General features: G+C 33.2%; 1 protein-coding gene across 5 annotated transcripts in view; it reads left to right on the top strand.

Annotated features, from left to right (window-relative positions):
* The window catches only part of KANSL1L (KAT8 regulatory NSL complex subunit 1 like), a 132,513-nt gene that overhangs the window by 97,874 nt on the left and 19,838 nt on the right, over positions 1 to 14,801 (top strand). For all 5 annotated transcript variants that reach the window (XM_043577701.1, XM_043577704.1, XM_043577703.1 and 2 more), the window contains exon 7: positions 13,093 to 13,258. In XM_043577701.1, the coding sequence (XP_043433636.1) occupies positions 13,093 to 13,258 (166 nt within the window). The remainder of the gene's footprint in view (positions 1 to 13,092; positions 13,259 to 14,801) is intronic.

The following is a 14,801-nucleotide window of genomic DNA, read 5'->3' as shown; positions in this document are numbered from 1 at the left end:
CATGGTATATCTTTGTATTTATTTGCATTGTCTTCAGTGTCATTCATTGATGATTTACAGTTTTCAGAGTACAGGTCTTTCACGTCTTTAGTTAAATTTATTCTTATGTAATTTACTCATTTTTTTTTTAATGTATGATTTATTTTTGAGAGAGACAGAGAGACCAGGGAAGGGCAGAGAGAGAGGGAGACACAGAATCTGAAGCAGGCTCCAGGCTCTGAGCTGTCAGCACAGCCACCCAGGCGTCCCAGGTAGTTGATTCTTCTGAGGGGCTTGTAAATGGGATTGTTCTTAATTTATCTTTCTGATTAGTTCATTATTAATGTTTAGAAACACAACAGATTTCTGTGTATTAATTTTGTATTCTATAATTTACTGACTTTATTCTAATTTTGTTTTTTTTTTTATGGAATCTTTACAGTTTTCTATATACAGTATGTCACGAACATAATGGCAGAATAGGAGTAGTTTGACTTGTTACCAATTTGGATGTCTTTTATTTCTTGCTCTTGTCTGATGGCTGTGGCTAGGATTCCAATACTATCTTGAATAAAAATAGTAACAGTGGTCATTCTTGTCTTGTTCCTGATCTTAGAGGAAAAGCTTTAGCTTTTCATGGCAGAGTATGATGTTTGCTGTCGTTTGTCGTATGTGCTCTTTATTATGCTGAGATATGTTCCTTCTATACCTACTTTGTTGAGTATTTTTATAATAAATAGATGCTGAATTGTGTCAGAGGCTTTTTCTTCATCTATTGAGGTGATCATATGATTTAAATTTTTTTTAACTTTATTTATTTTGAGAGAGACAGAGATAGCGCAAGTAGAGAACAAGCAGAGAGAGAGAATCCTAAGCACGCTCCATGCTGCCAACACAGAGCCCAACACAGGGCTTGAACTCACAAAACTGTGAGATCATGACCTTAGCCAAAACCAAGAGTCGGACACTTAACTGACTGAGCCACCAAGGCACCCCATATGATTTTTTTTTTAAGTTTATTTATTTTGAGAGAGAATCCCAAGCAGGCTCCATGCTGTCAGTGTTGAGCCTGGCATGGGGTTCAAAGTCACAAATCATGAAATCATGACCTGAGCTGAAATCAAGAGTTGTACACTTAACCAACTGATCCACAAGGATTTTTATCTTTAATTTTGTTAATGTGGTATATTACATTGATTTGTGAATGTTGAACCACCCTTTTATCCCTGATATAAATCCTACTTGATCATGATTAATGATCCTTTTGATGTATTGTTGAATTTGGTTTGCTACTATTTTGTTGAGACTTTTGTATCTGTGTTCATCAGGGATATTGGCCTGCAATGTTTTTGTAGTGTCTTTGTCTGGTTTTGGTATCAGGGTAATGCTGGCCTCATAGAGTGAATTTGAAGGCATCCCTTTCTCTTCAATTTTTTGAAATAGTTTGAGAAGGATAGATATTAACTCTTTAAATGTTTGGTAGAATTTACCTGTGAAGTTGTCTGGTCCAGGACTTTTGTTTGTTGGAAGTTTCTTGATTACTGATTCAATTTCATTAGTAATAACTGATCTGTTTAGATTTTCTATTTCTTTCTGATTAGTCTGGGAAGATTGTATGTTTCTAGGAATTTGTTCATTTCTTCTAGGTTGTCCAGTTTGTTGGCCTAATTGTTTGTAGTAGTCTCTTATAGTCCTTTGTGTTTCTCTAGTGTTAGTTGTAATTTCTCTTCCATTTCTGATTTCGAGTCCTCTCTCTTCTTGATGAGTCTAGCTAAAGTTGATCAATTCTATCTTGTCAAAGAATCATCTCCTGGTTTCATCTTTTCTGTTGTTTGCTTTTTGTTTTGTTTTGTTTTGTATTTAATTCATTTATTGCTGCTCTGATCTTTATTTCGTTCTACTAACTCTGGTCTTTATTTTCTAATTCCTTTAGTTGTAAGGTTAGATTATTTATTTGAAATTTTTCTTTTCTCTTGAAGTAGCCCCGTGTCTCTGTAAACTTCCTTTTTGGAACTGCTTTTGCTACATCCTGGTGATTTGAGAGCATTGTGTTTTCATTTCATTTGTCTCAAGGTGTTTTTTCATTTTCTGTTTGATTTCTTTGTTGACCCATTGGCTATTTAGTAGAATGTTGTTTAGCCTCCATGTGTTTGTGTTTTTTCCTTTTTTGTTTTTTGTAATTGATTTCTATTTTCATACCATTGTCATTGGAAAAGATGCTTGATAGGATTTTATTCTTCTTAAATTTATTGACATTTGTTTTGTGGTATAACATGTGATCTGTCCTGGGGAATGTTCCATATGTACTTGAAAAGAATGTGTGTTCTGCTGTTTTTGAAGACAGTATTTTGTGTGTGTGTGTGTGTGTGTGTGTGTGTGTACACACATAGTCCATCTGATCTAATGTGCCATTTGGGTCAGTTTCCATATTGATTTTCTGTTTAGAGGATCTGTCCATCTATGTAAGAATAGTATTATACTGCTATTGTATTACTGTCAATTTCCCCCTTAATTACTATTTATATTTGCTTTATATATTTAGGTGCTCCTTTGTTGAGTGCATCCATAGTGACAGGTCTTATATCATTTTGTTGGATTGATCCCTTTATCATTATGTAATGCCCTTCTTTGTCTCTCTTTAGTGTCTTTGTTTTAAAATCTATGTTGTCTGACATAAGTAATAAAATCTATTTTGTCTAAGTATTGCCACTCCAGCTTTCTTTTCCTCTTCACTTGAATGGAATATTTTTTTTTCCATCCCTTCATTTTCAGTCTATATGTGTCTTTAGGTATAAAGTGAGTCTGGGTTAGGCAGTAATGGATGGATTTTTGTTGTTGTTGTTGTTAATTTGTCCAGTTACTCTATCTATGTCTTTGCTTGGAAGATTCAGTCCATTTCAATTTAAAATAATTATTGATAGCTTGAACTTAACTGCTATTTCATTAATTGTTTTCTGGTTGTTTTTGTAGTTCTTCCCTGTTCATTTCTTCTCTTGTTCTCTGTATTTCTTCTTCAATTCTGGATGATAGTCTTGCTGTATAAAGTATTCTTGGTTGTATGTTTTTGTTTTTGTTTTTTTCTTTAATCATTGTAAGTATAGCACGGCACTCCCTTTTGGCCTGCAAACTTTCTGCTGAAAAATCACTAATGGTCTCATGATATTTCCTTGTATGTAACTGTTATTTTCTGTTGTTGCTTTTTAGATGATCTCCTTTTCTTTAATATTTACCATTTTAATTACATGTCTTGGTGTGGAACTCTTTGAGTTCATATTGTTTGGGGCTCTCTTTGGTTCTTGAGTCTATATGTCTTGTTTCCTTCTCTCAGTTAAGGACATATTTAGCTACCATTTCTTCAGATGATTTTTCTGCCCTTTTCTCTCTCCTCCTTTTGGACTTCATATAATTCAAATGTTAGTATGCTTAATGTTGTCTTAGAGGTCCCTTAAATTATCTTCTTTTTTTTTTTAATTATTTTTTTTCTTTTTGCTGTTCAGCTTAGATGATTTCCACTTTCCTTTCTTCCAGGTTGCTGATCTGTTTTGCATCTGCCAATCTGTTTGTTTATTCACTCTAGTATAGTTTTCATTTCAGTTATTATGTTCTTCGGGTCTGATTTTTTTTAACTTCTTCTGGAAATTCTCACTGTATTCATCCATTCTTGAGTTGGTGAGCATCTTTATGACCATTACTTTGAAATCTTTGTCAGATATGATTGTTTGTCTCCATTTCATCTACTTATTTTTCTGAAGTTTTGTCTTGTTCTTCCATTTTAAACCTATTTCTCTGTCTTCATGTTTTGCCTCAGTCTATGTGTTTATATGTATTAGGTATGTCAGCTCTGTCTATTGATCTGGAAGGAATGGTCTTATGTAGAAAGCATCCTGTTTTAATTTAAATTTAATTTAAATTGAGGTTTTTTTTTAATAGCTTGTCATATAGTCTAGGGGAATAATACATGCACACTTGAAAAGAGTGTATATTCTTTTTTTTGATGGAGTTTTCTACAAATGTTTATTAGGTTTATTTGGTTGATAATAATGGTCAATTTTCTTTATCTACTTACTGATTTTCTTCCCACTTGTGTTCAAATATCCAGTCATAAGGGTGGAGTTGTCTCTTTCTCTTTTTAGTTATTTCATCTTTTTCTTCAGATATTTTGAAGTTTGTTTAGTACCTACATAGATATTTTATTTTTATGTCTTTATGATTTGACCCTTTTATTCTTATATGTTTGCCCACATCCTGAAATCTATTTTCACTGACACTAATTTAATGATTAGTGTGCTTGGGTAGTATAATTTTTTATTGTAACTTATCTATGACATTAAATTTAAAGCAGTTTTTTTGTAGATAGTATATGTTTAGGTTGTTTTCATCCAATATGAAAATTTGTGCCTTTTAATTGGAGTATTTAGACCATTTATATTTAATGTAATTATGATGTAGTTAGGTTTAAATCTACCATTTTGCTGTTTTTTATTTCTCCCATGTGTTGTTTGTTCTTTTTTCCTGCTTCCTCTCCCCCACCCACCCCGCCAAATTAATTGTTCTTAGACACGCCTTTGTTGCTTCATTATATGCATGTGTAGATTATTATTTGACAAACAATTGAAAAGGACTCCATGTGGATTTCTGGAGCCCTTTCTCTGCATAGCTTCCTCTCTTAGGGCAATCTCTTCTACAAATTGTAGCTACCTTTTTCTCCCCAAACTTTAATATCTATCTTTTCAAATCAGGTAGACTGTCATGCTCTACTTGGACCCCCTTCCATGTGCCGAAATCTGAGGAACATAGCTTCATGCAAAAAGCTTCAAGATTTATAGGATCACTTCATTTGTTTTTGTCTCTCAAGTATAACAGTCATCTGCTGCCTATTGTCCAAGTTGTTTGATGTCCATAAAAGTGTTATATGAAACATAAATGTTTCGTATAAGTCCCATAGCTGTACTTATTCATGGACATAAATGGAAATACCTCTTCTCCTTTCAAAACTTATTTTTAAATAGCATATCTCATTTAGCCATTGTTTAATCTCTTTCCTCCACAATAAATTTGATAGTGTTTGTATTTATCTCTTTCAAATGTTGGGTTCCTAGAGAAACACTGCAACGTCTCTGGTTTCTTATTTCATTCTTCACCCTACTGTAGTATATGGTGACCAACAAAAGCATTTTATTGAAATATTGTTTTAAAGGTCAGAGTCACCTTTGAATTGCCAGATCTAATGCAGAACTTATTGTTCTAGGAATGTGGTGGAATAGTTCTTAGGAAAGCCTCCAGGTAGAAAATATTAGAATGTAAAATGTAAAGGATATTTTATATAATGCATGGTTAATCTGATTAGAAAAATGGAAAGCCACGGAATTAAAAATGAAACAAAGAAAGGAGAGAGAGAGAGAGAAATTTTTGTTCAATAGTCTTGTGATAGACTGGAGCTGACGCCTAGAACCTAAGAGATATGGGAAGGTATATTAGAGATCCTACATAACGCTAAGGGCCTTCAAAGGCTACTCACTCTGTTAATGAGTGAACTAGAACTTAACTCTGCTGCTGCACAGAGATGCAAAGAGCTTGCCTTTGTCTGCCTTAGGCTCTGATTAAAAATGTAAAATAGAGTATATGCATAAAATTCGTAACAAGAAATTAGGCCTTTTGTATCGTTAAAGTCTGAAATTATGCTTTGGATGTGATTTATTTAAAAAGACAAAAATTGGGTTTTAAAATAGGTAAGCTCATTTCCAGACTGGCAATCTTCAGATGTTGCAATTACCATATATGGAATGTAAAACCAAGTAAGTTTAATATATCTAAGAAAAATAAATTTAGGTAATTAGGAATATGATTAAGTGGATAGATACACCTGAAGAGAGAATTGTGTTGTTGGGGAATAGATGTAAATGAAATTATACAAAATGAAACATGTAGAGTAAAAAGAATCAGAAAATGTGAGAAGAGATTAATTAAATATAGAGGTTAGAGGAGAAAGTCTAACATATGTATGTCTTCAGAGGAGGAAGCACCTAGGGGAGCTGGTTTGTGCAACCACTTTCATCTGAGCTTTGGCAGGAATTTTCAAATTTGGTGCACGTGCTCATAGATGATAGCTATGGAGGATGCTGTTGGTGGTGTTTGGGAGACCTAAATCACATGGCCACATTTTACTTCAGAACCATTTTGACATTGTTCTCCTCAACATTTGCTGAATACTGCAGATGCACAGAGCAGGAGGCTTAAAGTATACTCTTAGGATTTAATTTTCTTAAAGTCTGGATAATCAGGAGAAATTTTATAAAATACATCAAACACTTAGATGAAAACCTTGAAGGGCTAAAAACAAATCAGATCTATGAACCATACTAGGACTGAAACCCAGACTTAGGACACATTCAGATTAGATTAAAGGAAAGAAATCTGCACTGTATCTACTTAGCAGTAGGGAGAGAGAACGCTCTGTACAGAAAGATTACATCATGTGGAGACGTTTGATTAAAAAAAAAAAAAAGCCATTTGGCATTCAGTTAAAGATTACTGGGTATTACAAAAGATGGGACCCCATGACTAGTCTTCAAGAGGAAAAACAGACAATAGCATCAGACTATCAGGTGATTCTGATATTGGATTTAGCTGCCCAGAACTTTAAAATGGCTGTGATTGATATGTTTTAAAACAAAGAGAACAAGTAGAAAAAATAAACAGACTATTTCACCAGATAATTGGAATCTACTTTTTAAAAGAGACTCCTGTGAACATTTCAAACTGAAAAATACAACATGTGAAATTTAATACCTCACCAGATGAATTTAATTACAAATTAGAATACAAATTAGAGAAGTCAGGATTAATAAACTAAATATAAAATACTAAGGTGGGAAGGGAAGCACAGAGATAAGAAAGAATTAAACAACCAGAAGTGTGTGACAGTGAAAAAAAATCTACCCATATATGTTAGGGCATAGGGCAGAAGTAGTATTTCTCAAACTAAAAAAAGACCTTATCCTGTAGATTCCAGAAGTTCTGTGAACCTCAAAAAGAAAAGTATATAGAAATTACATAAAGGCATATTATGGCCAGCCTGCTAAAATGAAGACACAGAGAAAATATTAAAAGAAGTCAGGGTAAAAAAAACATTATCTTTAAATCAGGGCAACAATAAGACTTAACTACTCATCAGAAATAATGGAAGCCAGGTGAATTGAAGGCATCCTTAAAATACTAAAAGAAAAAATGAAAACCAGCCTAGAATTCTATAATCACAAAAAATCCTTTGAAACTGGTGATATACAAAAGTTTCACGTAATAAAAACTGAGAATAAAAGCTGAGAGAATTTGTCAGCAAATTTACAGTATAATAATAGCAAAGGAAGAAGACACATGATCCTGTAAACACAATTCTGTAAGTACAGAATTGTAGGAAAGAGCTAAGAACAACATAAAGGGTAAATAAATATATGGGTAATATAAATTTTAATAGTAATGTAGTGTTTTGAATATATATAAAATTAAAATAACAGTAATACAGAAAGAGGAAAGTAGATGAAGTTAAACTGTTCTAATGTTTTCAGGGCAATGGTAAGAAAATAATTTGTCTTATTCTCTAAAAGCAAAAAAGTTAAGAATGCACATTATAATCTCTAGGGAAACCACTAAAAAGTAAATGATTATATAAATTTAAGTTAATAGAGGGGGAAAATGTAATATTTGATTAATCCCAAAGAAATCAAGATAGGAGTCAATGAAATCTAAAATAAACATACATATACAATAAATTTCTACATACAGTGTAGAAAGTAAATTCAATTTCTGATTCTTTGAACAAAATTTGATAAGCCCCAGCAAGTTTACTCAAGAATAATCCAAAGTTGGTTTTACATTTAAAACTTTATTAACATCATTAATTCACCACATTATTAAATTAAAAAAGAAAACCCATGTGTAATTATTTCAATGGATTCAGAAAAAGTAAATGATTAAATTCAACATTACATATTTAAAAAATACTTTTGGCAACCTAGGAATATATTCTGATAAAGAATATACCCCCCCTAGAAAAATCCCACAATTACTCTTAATCCATATCATTCTTAATTCTGAGAAATTAAAAGCATTTCTTTTATAATATGGAACAAAACAATATCTCCTCTGATCATTTCTAATCATCACTGAACTGATGAACCCATCTAGCATGTTTGGAACCCTCTAAATAATAATAAAGATATTGCAATTGAGTGAAAAAACTAAACTGTCACTATTTGTAAATAATATGTTTGGATAATAGAAAAGTAAAAGAAACTACAAATATATTATCAGAATAAGAAAGTTTAGCCAAATTGTGGGATATGTTCAAAGTATAAAAGTCAATTGTATTTTTAAATTCCTTTTACAATTGAAAAAATATTCAAGTACCTAGAAGTACACCTAGCAAAATATGTAAAAACTTTTTAGAGAAGAAAATTATAAAGTTTTATTAAAAGAAATTAAAGAGGGGCGCCTGGGTGGCTCAGTCGGTTGAGCATCCAGCTTCAGCTCAGGTCATGATCTCACGGTCCATGGGTTCAAGCCCCGTGTCTGGCTCTGTGCTGACAGCTCAGAGCCTGGAACCTGCTTCGGATTCTGTGTCTCCCTCTCTCTCTGTCCCTCCCCCGTTCATGCTCTCTCTCTGTCTCAAAAATAAATAAACATTAAATTTTTTTTTAAAATTAAAGAGAACCTAAGTAAATGAAGAGGTGTGTCATAGTCATGGATTGGATGACCTTTAATTATGATGTAAAAAAAAAAAAAATCTCCCAGTTGATTTACAGATTCACTGTAGAAGAGCTCTGCAGTTTTTTGCTGGAAGTTAAGCATTTTTTAAAATTTATGCAGAAGAGTGAAAGCCAATAGTAGCCAAGATACCCCTGAGGAACAAGTTGGAGAAACTTGCATTGTCGTATGTCAAGACTTAAACATGTAGTAATTAAGACATTGGTTATTTAGCATAGACACAAATGGTACAACATTAGAAATCCTGAAATAGTACCACACACATATAGAATGTGGTGTATATAACAGGTAGCATTGTAGATCAATTGGGAAAGGATGTTCGATAAAAGGTGTTCGGATAAATTGGTGATCCATATAAGAAAAAATTAAGGTTGGATTCACATCATGTGAATTAATTTCAAGTAAAGATCTAAGTACAAAGGCAAAAAACCTTACAACTAGGGGGAGCAAAGTGGAAGAATATCTTTGACTTCAGGGTAGGGAAAGATTTCCTCATAGAGATATAAAGTACAAACTCTATATAAAGGAAATATTTAAATTAACATCTGTTGATCAAAAGACACTAGAAAGAAAGTGAAAAGAGAAGCTCAGACAGGGAGCAATAGATAGAACCTTCAAAGGATTTGTAACTTTCTAAAGTGTGTAAAGAAAACTTTAAAAATCAGTAAGAAAAAGACATTCTTAGAGAAAAAACATCATAATATGTATTTCTCAAAAGAAGGAAAAGTGAATGACCAATTTTAGGAATGAAAAGGTGGTCAACTTAAATAGTAAACAGAGCAATGCAAGTTTAAACCATAAGAGAATATGTGTATGCTCTGAAATTAGCAAAAATAAAAAGTCTGACAGTATGCATGATAGCATGAATCTGATGCAGTGAGCACCAGCATCTGCTTTGTTGGAGTGTAAATTTGGTTACAACTACTTTGTAATACAACATATCATTTAGTGAAATTGAATGTATGCATTCATGTGTTTCTTTAACCCAGCAAATCCATTTCTAACAGTGTACATACTCTTAGAGAAATTCTTACACCCATACGCCAGGAGACAAATAAGATATTCATACTAGCATTGTTCGTAGTAGTAAAAAACGAGAAACATTCTAGATATTTATAAACAGAAGAGAATGATGAATTGTATGCACATAATGTTGGGGAATACAGCAGGAAAGTACACTTAACTTTCTGTCTATATACATTTTAAAGCATGCAGATTTTATTTATTTTTAATGGTTATTATGTACATCTTTTTTAATTTTTAATGTTTATTTTTGAGAGAGAGAGAGAGAGAGCGCCAGAGCGAGGATGAGTGGGTGAGGGGGAGGGGCAGAGAGAGCTGAGAGACAGAGTTGTCAGCACAGAGCCGACTCGAGGCTCGAACCCACCAGCCATGAGATCATGACCTGAATTGAAGTCAGATGCCTAACTGAGCCACCCCGGTGTCCCAAAGGATCCAGATTTTAAAAGTTATATAGAATTACATGTATTTATGTGAAAAAACTATAAAGGAAATAATAAAATCAAAATTCAGAATAGCAATTACTCCTGGAATAATAAGAGAAAAATGTGGTTAAAGAGGCACATTGTATTAGTTAAGATACAGGTTCAGCTGCATTTGTCAGAAACCCTACATAGTGACATAAACAAGATACAAGTTTATTTCTTTGTCTTAGATTGAAAATATCCTAGATATGACAACCACATTCTACATGGTGATCTAGGAGCTAGGCTTCTCTTTTGCTTAATCCTGTATTATCCTCATCTACATGGTTATGGTAGCTCCGCACCACAGCTGTGTTTCAAGTATAACATGGAGGAATGGAGGAAATGAGTGACCTAAAAGGTCACTTCCCAGAAGTTGCACACATGACTTCTGGCTAGAATTTAAGTAATTTTTTAGATCCACAGAGGCTTGAGAAATGTGCCTAGCTGAAAATCAGCAGTTCTACAACAGACAAAAAGAGAGCAGAGGTATTGGAGGAAAGTAGCAATATCTGCTGCAGGCTAATGAGGGTGGAGTAGGAGGAGAAGGCATAACTGGTATTGTTCTGTTTCTTGAAATAGGATGGTAAGTATAGGTGTCCTTCTAATATTTTATTTTATGCCTTCCCTATAAATTATATATTTTTATGTATATGAAATTTTTCATTATTAAAGCTAAGAAGTTTAGTGGATACTTTTTGGCTTTGTTTTGCTTGAATCTTCTGCAGCATATGGAACTATCGATCATACCCTCTAAACATTTGAGTTTTTATTGGCAAGAATCTCCTGGTTTTTCTCTTGTTTTCCCATCCATTTCTTTTCAGCCTCCTGGGCTTCACTTTCTCTGCAGGGAACAAAAAGGCCTTTTCCTAGATGCCCCTCACTTGTCTCCAAAATTATTTAGGATAGTTTCAAATTGGCTAATGGGTTTCCTGGAGTTGGAAAAAATTCAAGAAAAAACTAATTATATGGTAAATATTCAGATTTTATCACCTTTTGTTCATAATGCTCTATCCATATAAGGAAAAGGGAGGTTAGCACCCTTTTTTCTTTGTAATTTCAAAGATTTTTTTTATATCTTTCTGAAGTACATCATAAAAGGACAAATAATTCTAGAGTGAGTCCAAAGTATCAGTGTATCCTGTAAAGATAAAGAACAGCAGTTGTTCCCATAAATATACACATATCATTAGAATAAATCTTGGAAACAACTCACATTATTATAATCATGTATAAACATATTACATCTTTTTATAAAAACCCATCGATTTAGTTGACCTCCCAGAATGACTGCATTTCTTAACCTTCCTTGCAGCTAGGTATGACTCTGTGACCTAGGTCTTGGCTAATGGAATGTAAACAGAAGTCACTGCATGATATATTTTAGCATATGTTAACAGGAACTATTTTTTCCCCAGTGAAATAGTCTCAGGCATACATGCATTTGAGAATTTGCATTCACTTAATTTTTATTAAGGCAAATAAAAAAAAATGCAGTTGGTTAGCATTCAGGTTTCAACCATATGTCAGGGACTGTGTCAGGTTCTGGGAATACAGCATTGAACAAATTATAGTCCCAACCTTCCAAGGAGCTAATAATAGTCCAAAAAAAGTCTAGTTGAATGCTGTGGTAGAGATAGATGTGCCTAAGGTGCTATGGAAACATAGAAAATGCCAAGGTTAGCTAAGAAACTCAAACTCAAGAAAGTTGACAAACCTCATGTAAGTTTATAAAATAAAAGTGTTTAAAAATAGCATCTAAAGATCTCTTATTAGCATTTTAAATATCAATTACATTAAAAAACACAATGAGTCCAAATGTTATTATAGGGGATAATAGAGGTTAAGAGTGAAGGAAGGAGTACAGGTGAGCTCTACTGTAAAAATATTTTCTCTATTTTATAGATCTTTGCTTGTTTACTAATTTTATAACCAGAAAAAAGAATTTAAAATCCAGATTTTAAACAGAACATGTACTTCTTAATGTAGTAAGATAACTTTTTTTGGTTTAGCAACATGGTTTTCCTAAGATTCCTGGACTCAAATCTTTATTTTTAGAAATGCAAACTCGTGTAACATATTGTGTGTTTTATACATATTCTTTTAATGTTTTAAGTCAAATTTTACCTAATGTAAAAAGTACAATGCTCATAGTACTTCACAGTTATTCCAGTGTAGATATTTTCTTGCATTGGAATTTAAGACAGAGAATCCAGTTTCATTCATTGATTGTAACAGATTGCAATGAGGAAAACAGTATGCACAATTCTTAATCCTAACATAGCACCTGCTCACCATCAGTTACAGTTGTCACTAATGTGGAATGTAGCCATTGTCTTGTATTTATGTTTTTAATTTTTTTTTAATATTTATTTTTGAGAGAGAGACAGAATATGAGTGGGGGAAGGGCAGAGAGAGAGGGAGACACAGAATCCGAAGCAGGCTCCAGGCTCTGAGCTGTCAGCACAGAGCCTGACACGGGGCTTGAACCCACAAACTGTGAGATCATGACCTGAGCTGAAGTCTGATGCTTAATCTATGAAGCCACCCAGGCACCCCTGGCCATTGTCTTTTAACCCAAAGTTCTTCACACTTATTTTTCCTTACTGTGATTTTGTAAGGTAAAGGAAGACCTTGCTCTTCTTTTTGAAAAACTGAAAAGGGATTAGTGAAATCTCATCATGTTTATGACCTTGAATAAATGACAAAGAGTATATCCCTTTGTCATTTTCAAGTTCTTTCTCCAAGGTGACTTAGTAAACTAGAACTTTCTTGTGTCATTTAGATACTGTACTTGATAACTATTATATCCTCTCTGACTGATTCAGTTTTTAAGCAAAAATGAAGTCTTTCTTTTCCCTTGCAGACTTTGCCTTCAAAAGAAACAACATTTTTAAATACGACGCAAATGCCTTGTTTGCAATCAGCTTCAACTTGGAGTAGCTGTGAACACAATTCAAAATCTCAGATATTAAGAGAGCATGTATCAGAATTGGACTCTTCTTTCCATTCTGTCCTATCATTGCCGTCAGGTAAGTCCACTTAAAAAAATTTCTAAGTAACTGCATATTTCTATGGTGAAATGTAATCCTATGGATATATGGAATCAAAATTGTATCAATTATTTTGTCACTAGATATTAGAATTAAAGTTTTCATAGAGGAATTAATCCTGAGTTAATGTTCTATCTTTGCAAGTTGATTCTTTAATTCCTTGGAAACTGTTTTGATTTACATTGATTACAGACTAGCTTTTGATCTTTTCAGGGTTAAATTTTTAGAATTTTATTGATAACTTGACTATGCTGTTGAAATGGTTGTCAGGAAGTCAGTGTTCTTTTTCTCATGTGTTATTCTGCATGGAATTTTCTCTGCCATATAATATTCCTCTGTTTATAATCAGCATGAGTTTCCCAAGAGAAGAAAATTGTCCGTCTTTAGGTATAGCTAATTTTTGAACCTCAAGAAAATCTATAATCCGTAACTGAGTAAATGAGGCACATACAGTCCCACCTCCTTTTAAGTTTCTAGTTCTTGATTTTTGTTGGAACCATTCCAGTTGTTTCTGTATTGAACTGAAGTAAATATTTAGGGTAAGAAAGGAAACATTCTTCACACTGGTTATTTCAGGTTCTTCTCTGTATGGGAAGACGTCTCAAATGGGCTTTTGTGTTTCCTTTTCAGTTTTCGGTTTTAATCATCCAGGGATGGCTCGTCTTCACAAAACACTATTTCTTGTACCTGTTCCTGCCCTGATTCCTGAATCTTAGTTTTTGTTTGTTTGTTTGTGTTTTGTTTTTACCAGTATTTGAGTGGTTTCTTAGCTACATAATACTTTGAAGTAAGTTTCTGGCAGGAGCTGTGTTACTCCATCTTTGAGGAAAACTTAATGATAGAAACAATAATAAATACAACAATAATCAGCCAACATTTGGGCTTAGCATACCCATAAGCACATTACATTGTTTTAATTCTTTCAACAACCCTATGAGAATACATAGTTGTCCTCTTTATCTTACATACAAGAAAATTGAAGCTAAGAGATTTTAAATTACTATTCCAAGATTATACAGCTAGTAAATAATGGAGGCAGGATTTGATGTGAGTAGTCATACTTCAGAGCTACACTCCTAACCTTTACTCTTTACTGTCTGTTTTCTCATAGTATATTTGTTTCTCTGATGATATACCCCTGAGAGCTGATAGAATTGTCCTTCATTTTAATCCTCTTAGGTCCCCTCCAATAAGTTAAGATTAACTTCCTCACCTGCCAGTTAGTGTTATTCATTTCTTCTTGCATTCATTTAATAAAGATTAAGTACCTACTGCTTACTTACGAGGTACTAAGTAGGTATTAGGAGTATAAATACAAATAAATCCCTCAAGGTACTTGCATTCTAGTTTAAGAAAACTGAAATGTAAACTGATTGATGTACTACAGTGTTATATTTTTATAAAAGCCCAAAGTCACAGGGTAGGCACTAAGAAAGATATATGGATGGAACAAGGGCCTAACCCTAGTTTTCTCACAACTCATGACGAACAGTGGTAGAATAGGTGATATTTTCTTTATAAA

The sequence above is a fragment of the Prionailurus bengalensis genome, chromosome C1 (genome assembly GCF_016509475.1).
Source record: "Prionailurus bengalensis isolate Pbe53 chromosome C1, Fcat_Pben_1.1_paternal_pri, whole genome shotgun sequence".
Lineage (NCBI taxonomy): Eukaryota > Metazoa > Chordata > Mammalia > Carnivora > Felidae > Prionailurus > Prionailurus bengalensis.
Note: the sequence above shows the minus strand (reverse complement) of the source record. Positions and strands in the feature narration are given on the sequence as shown.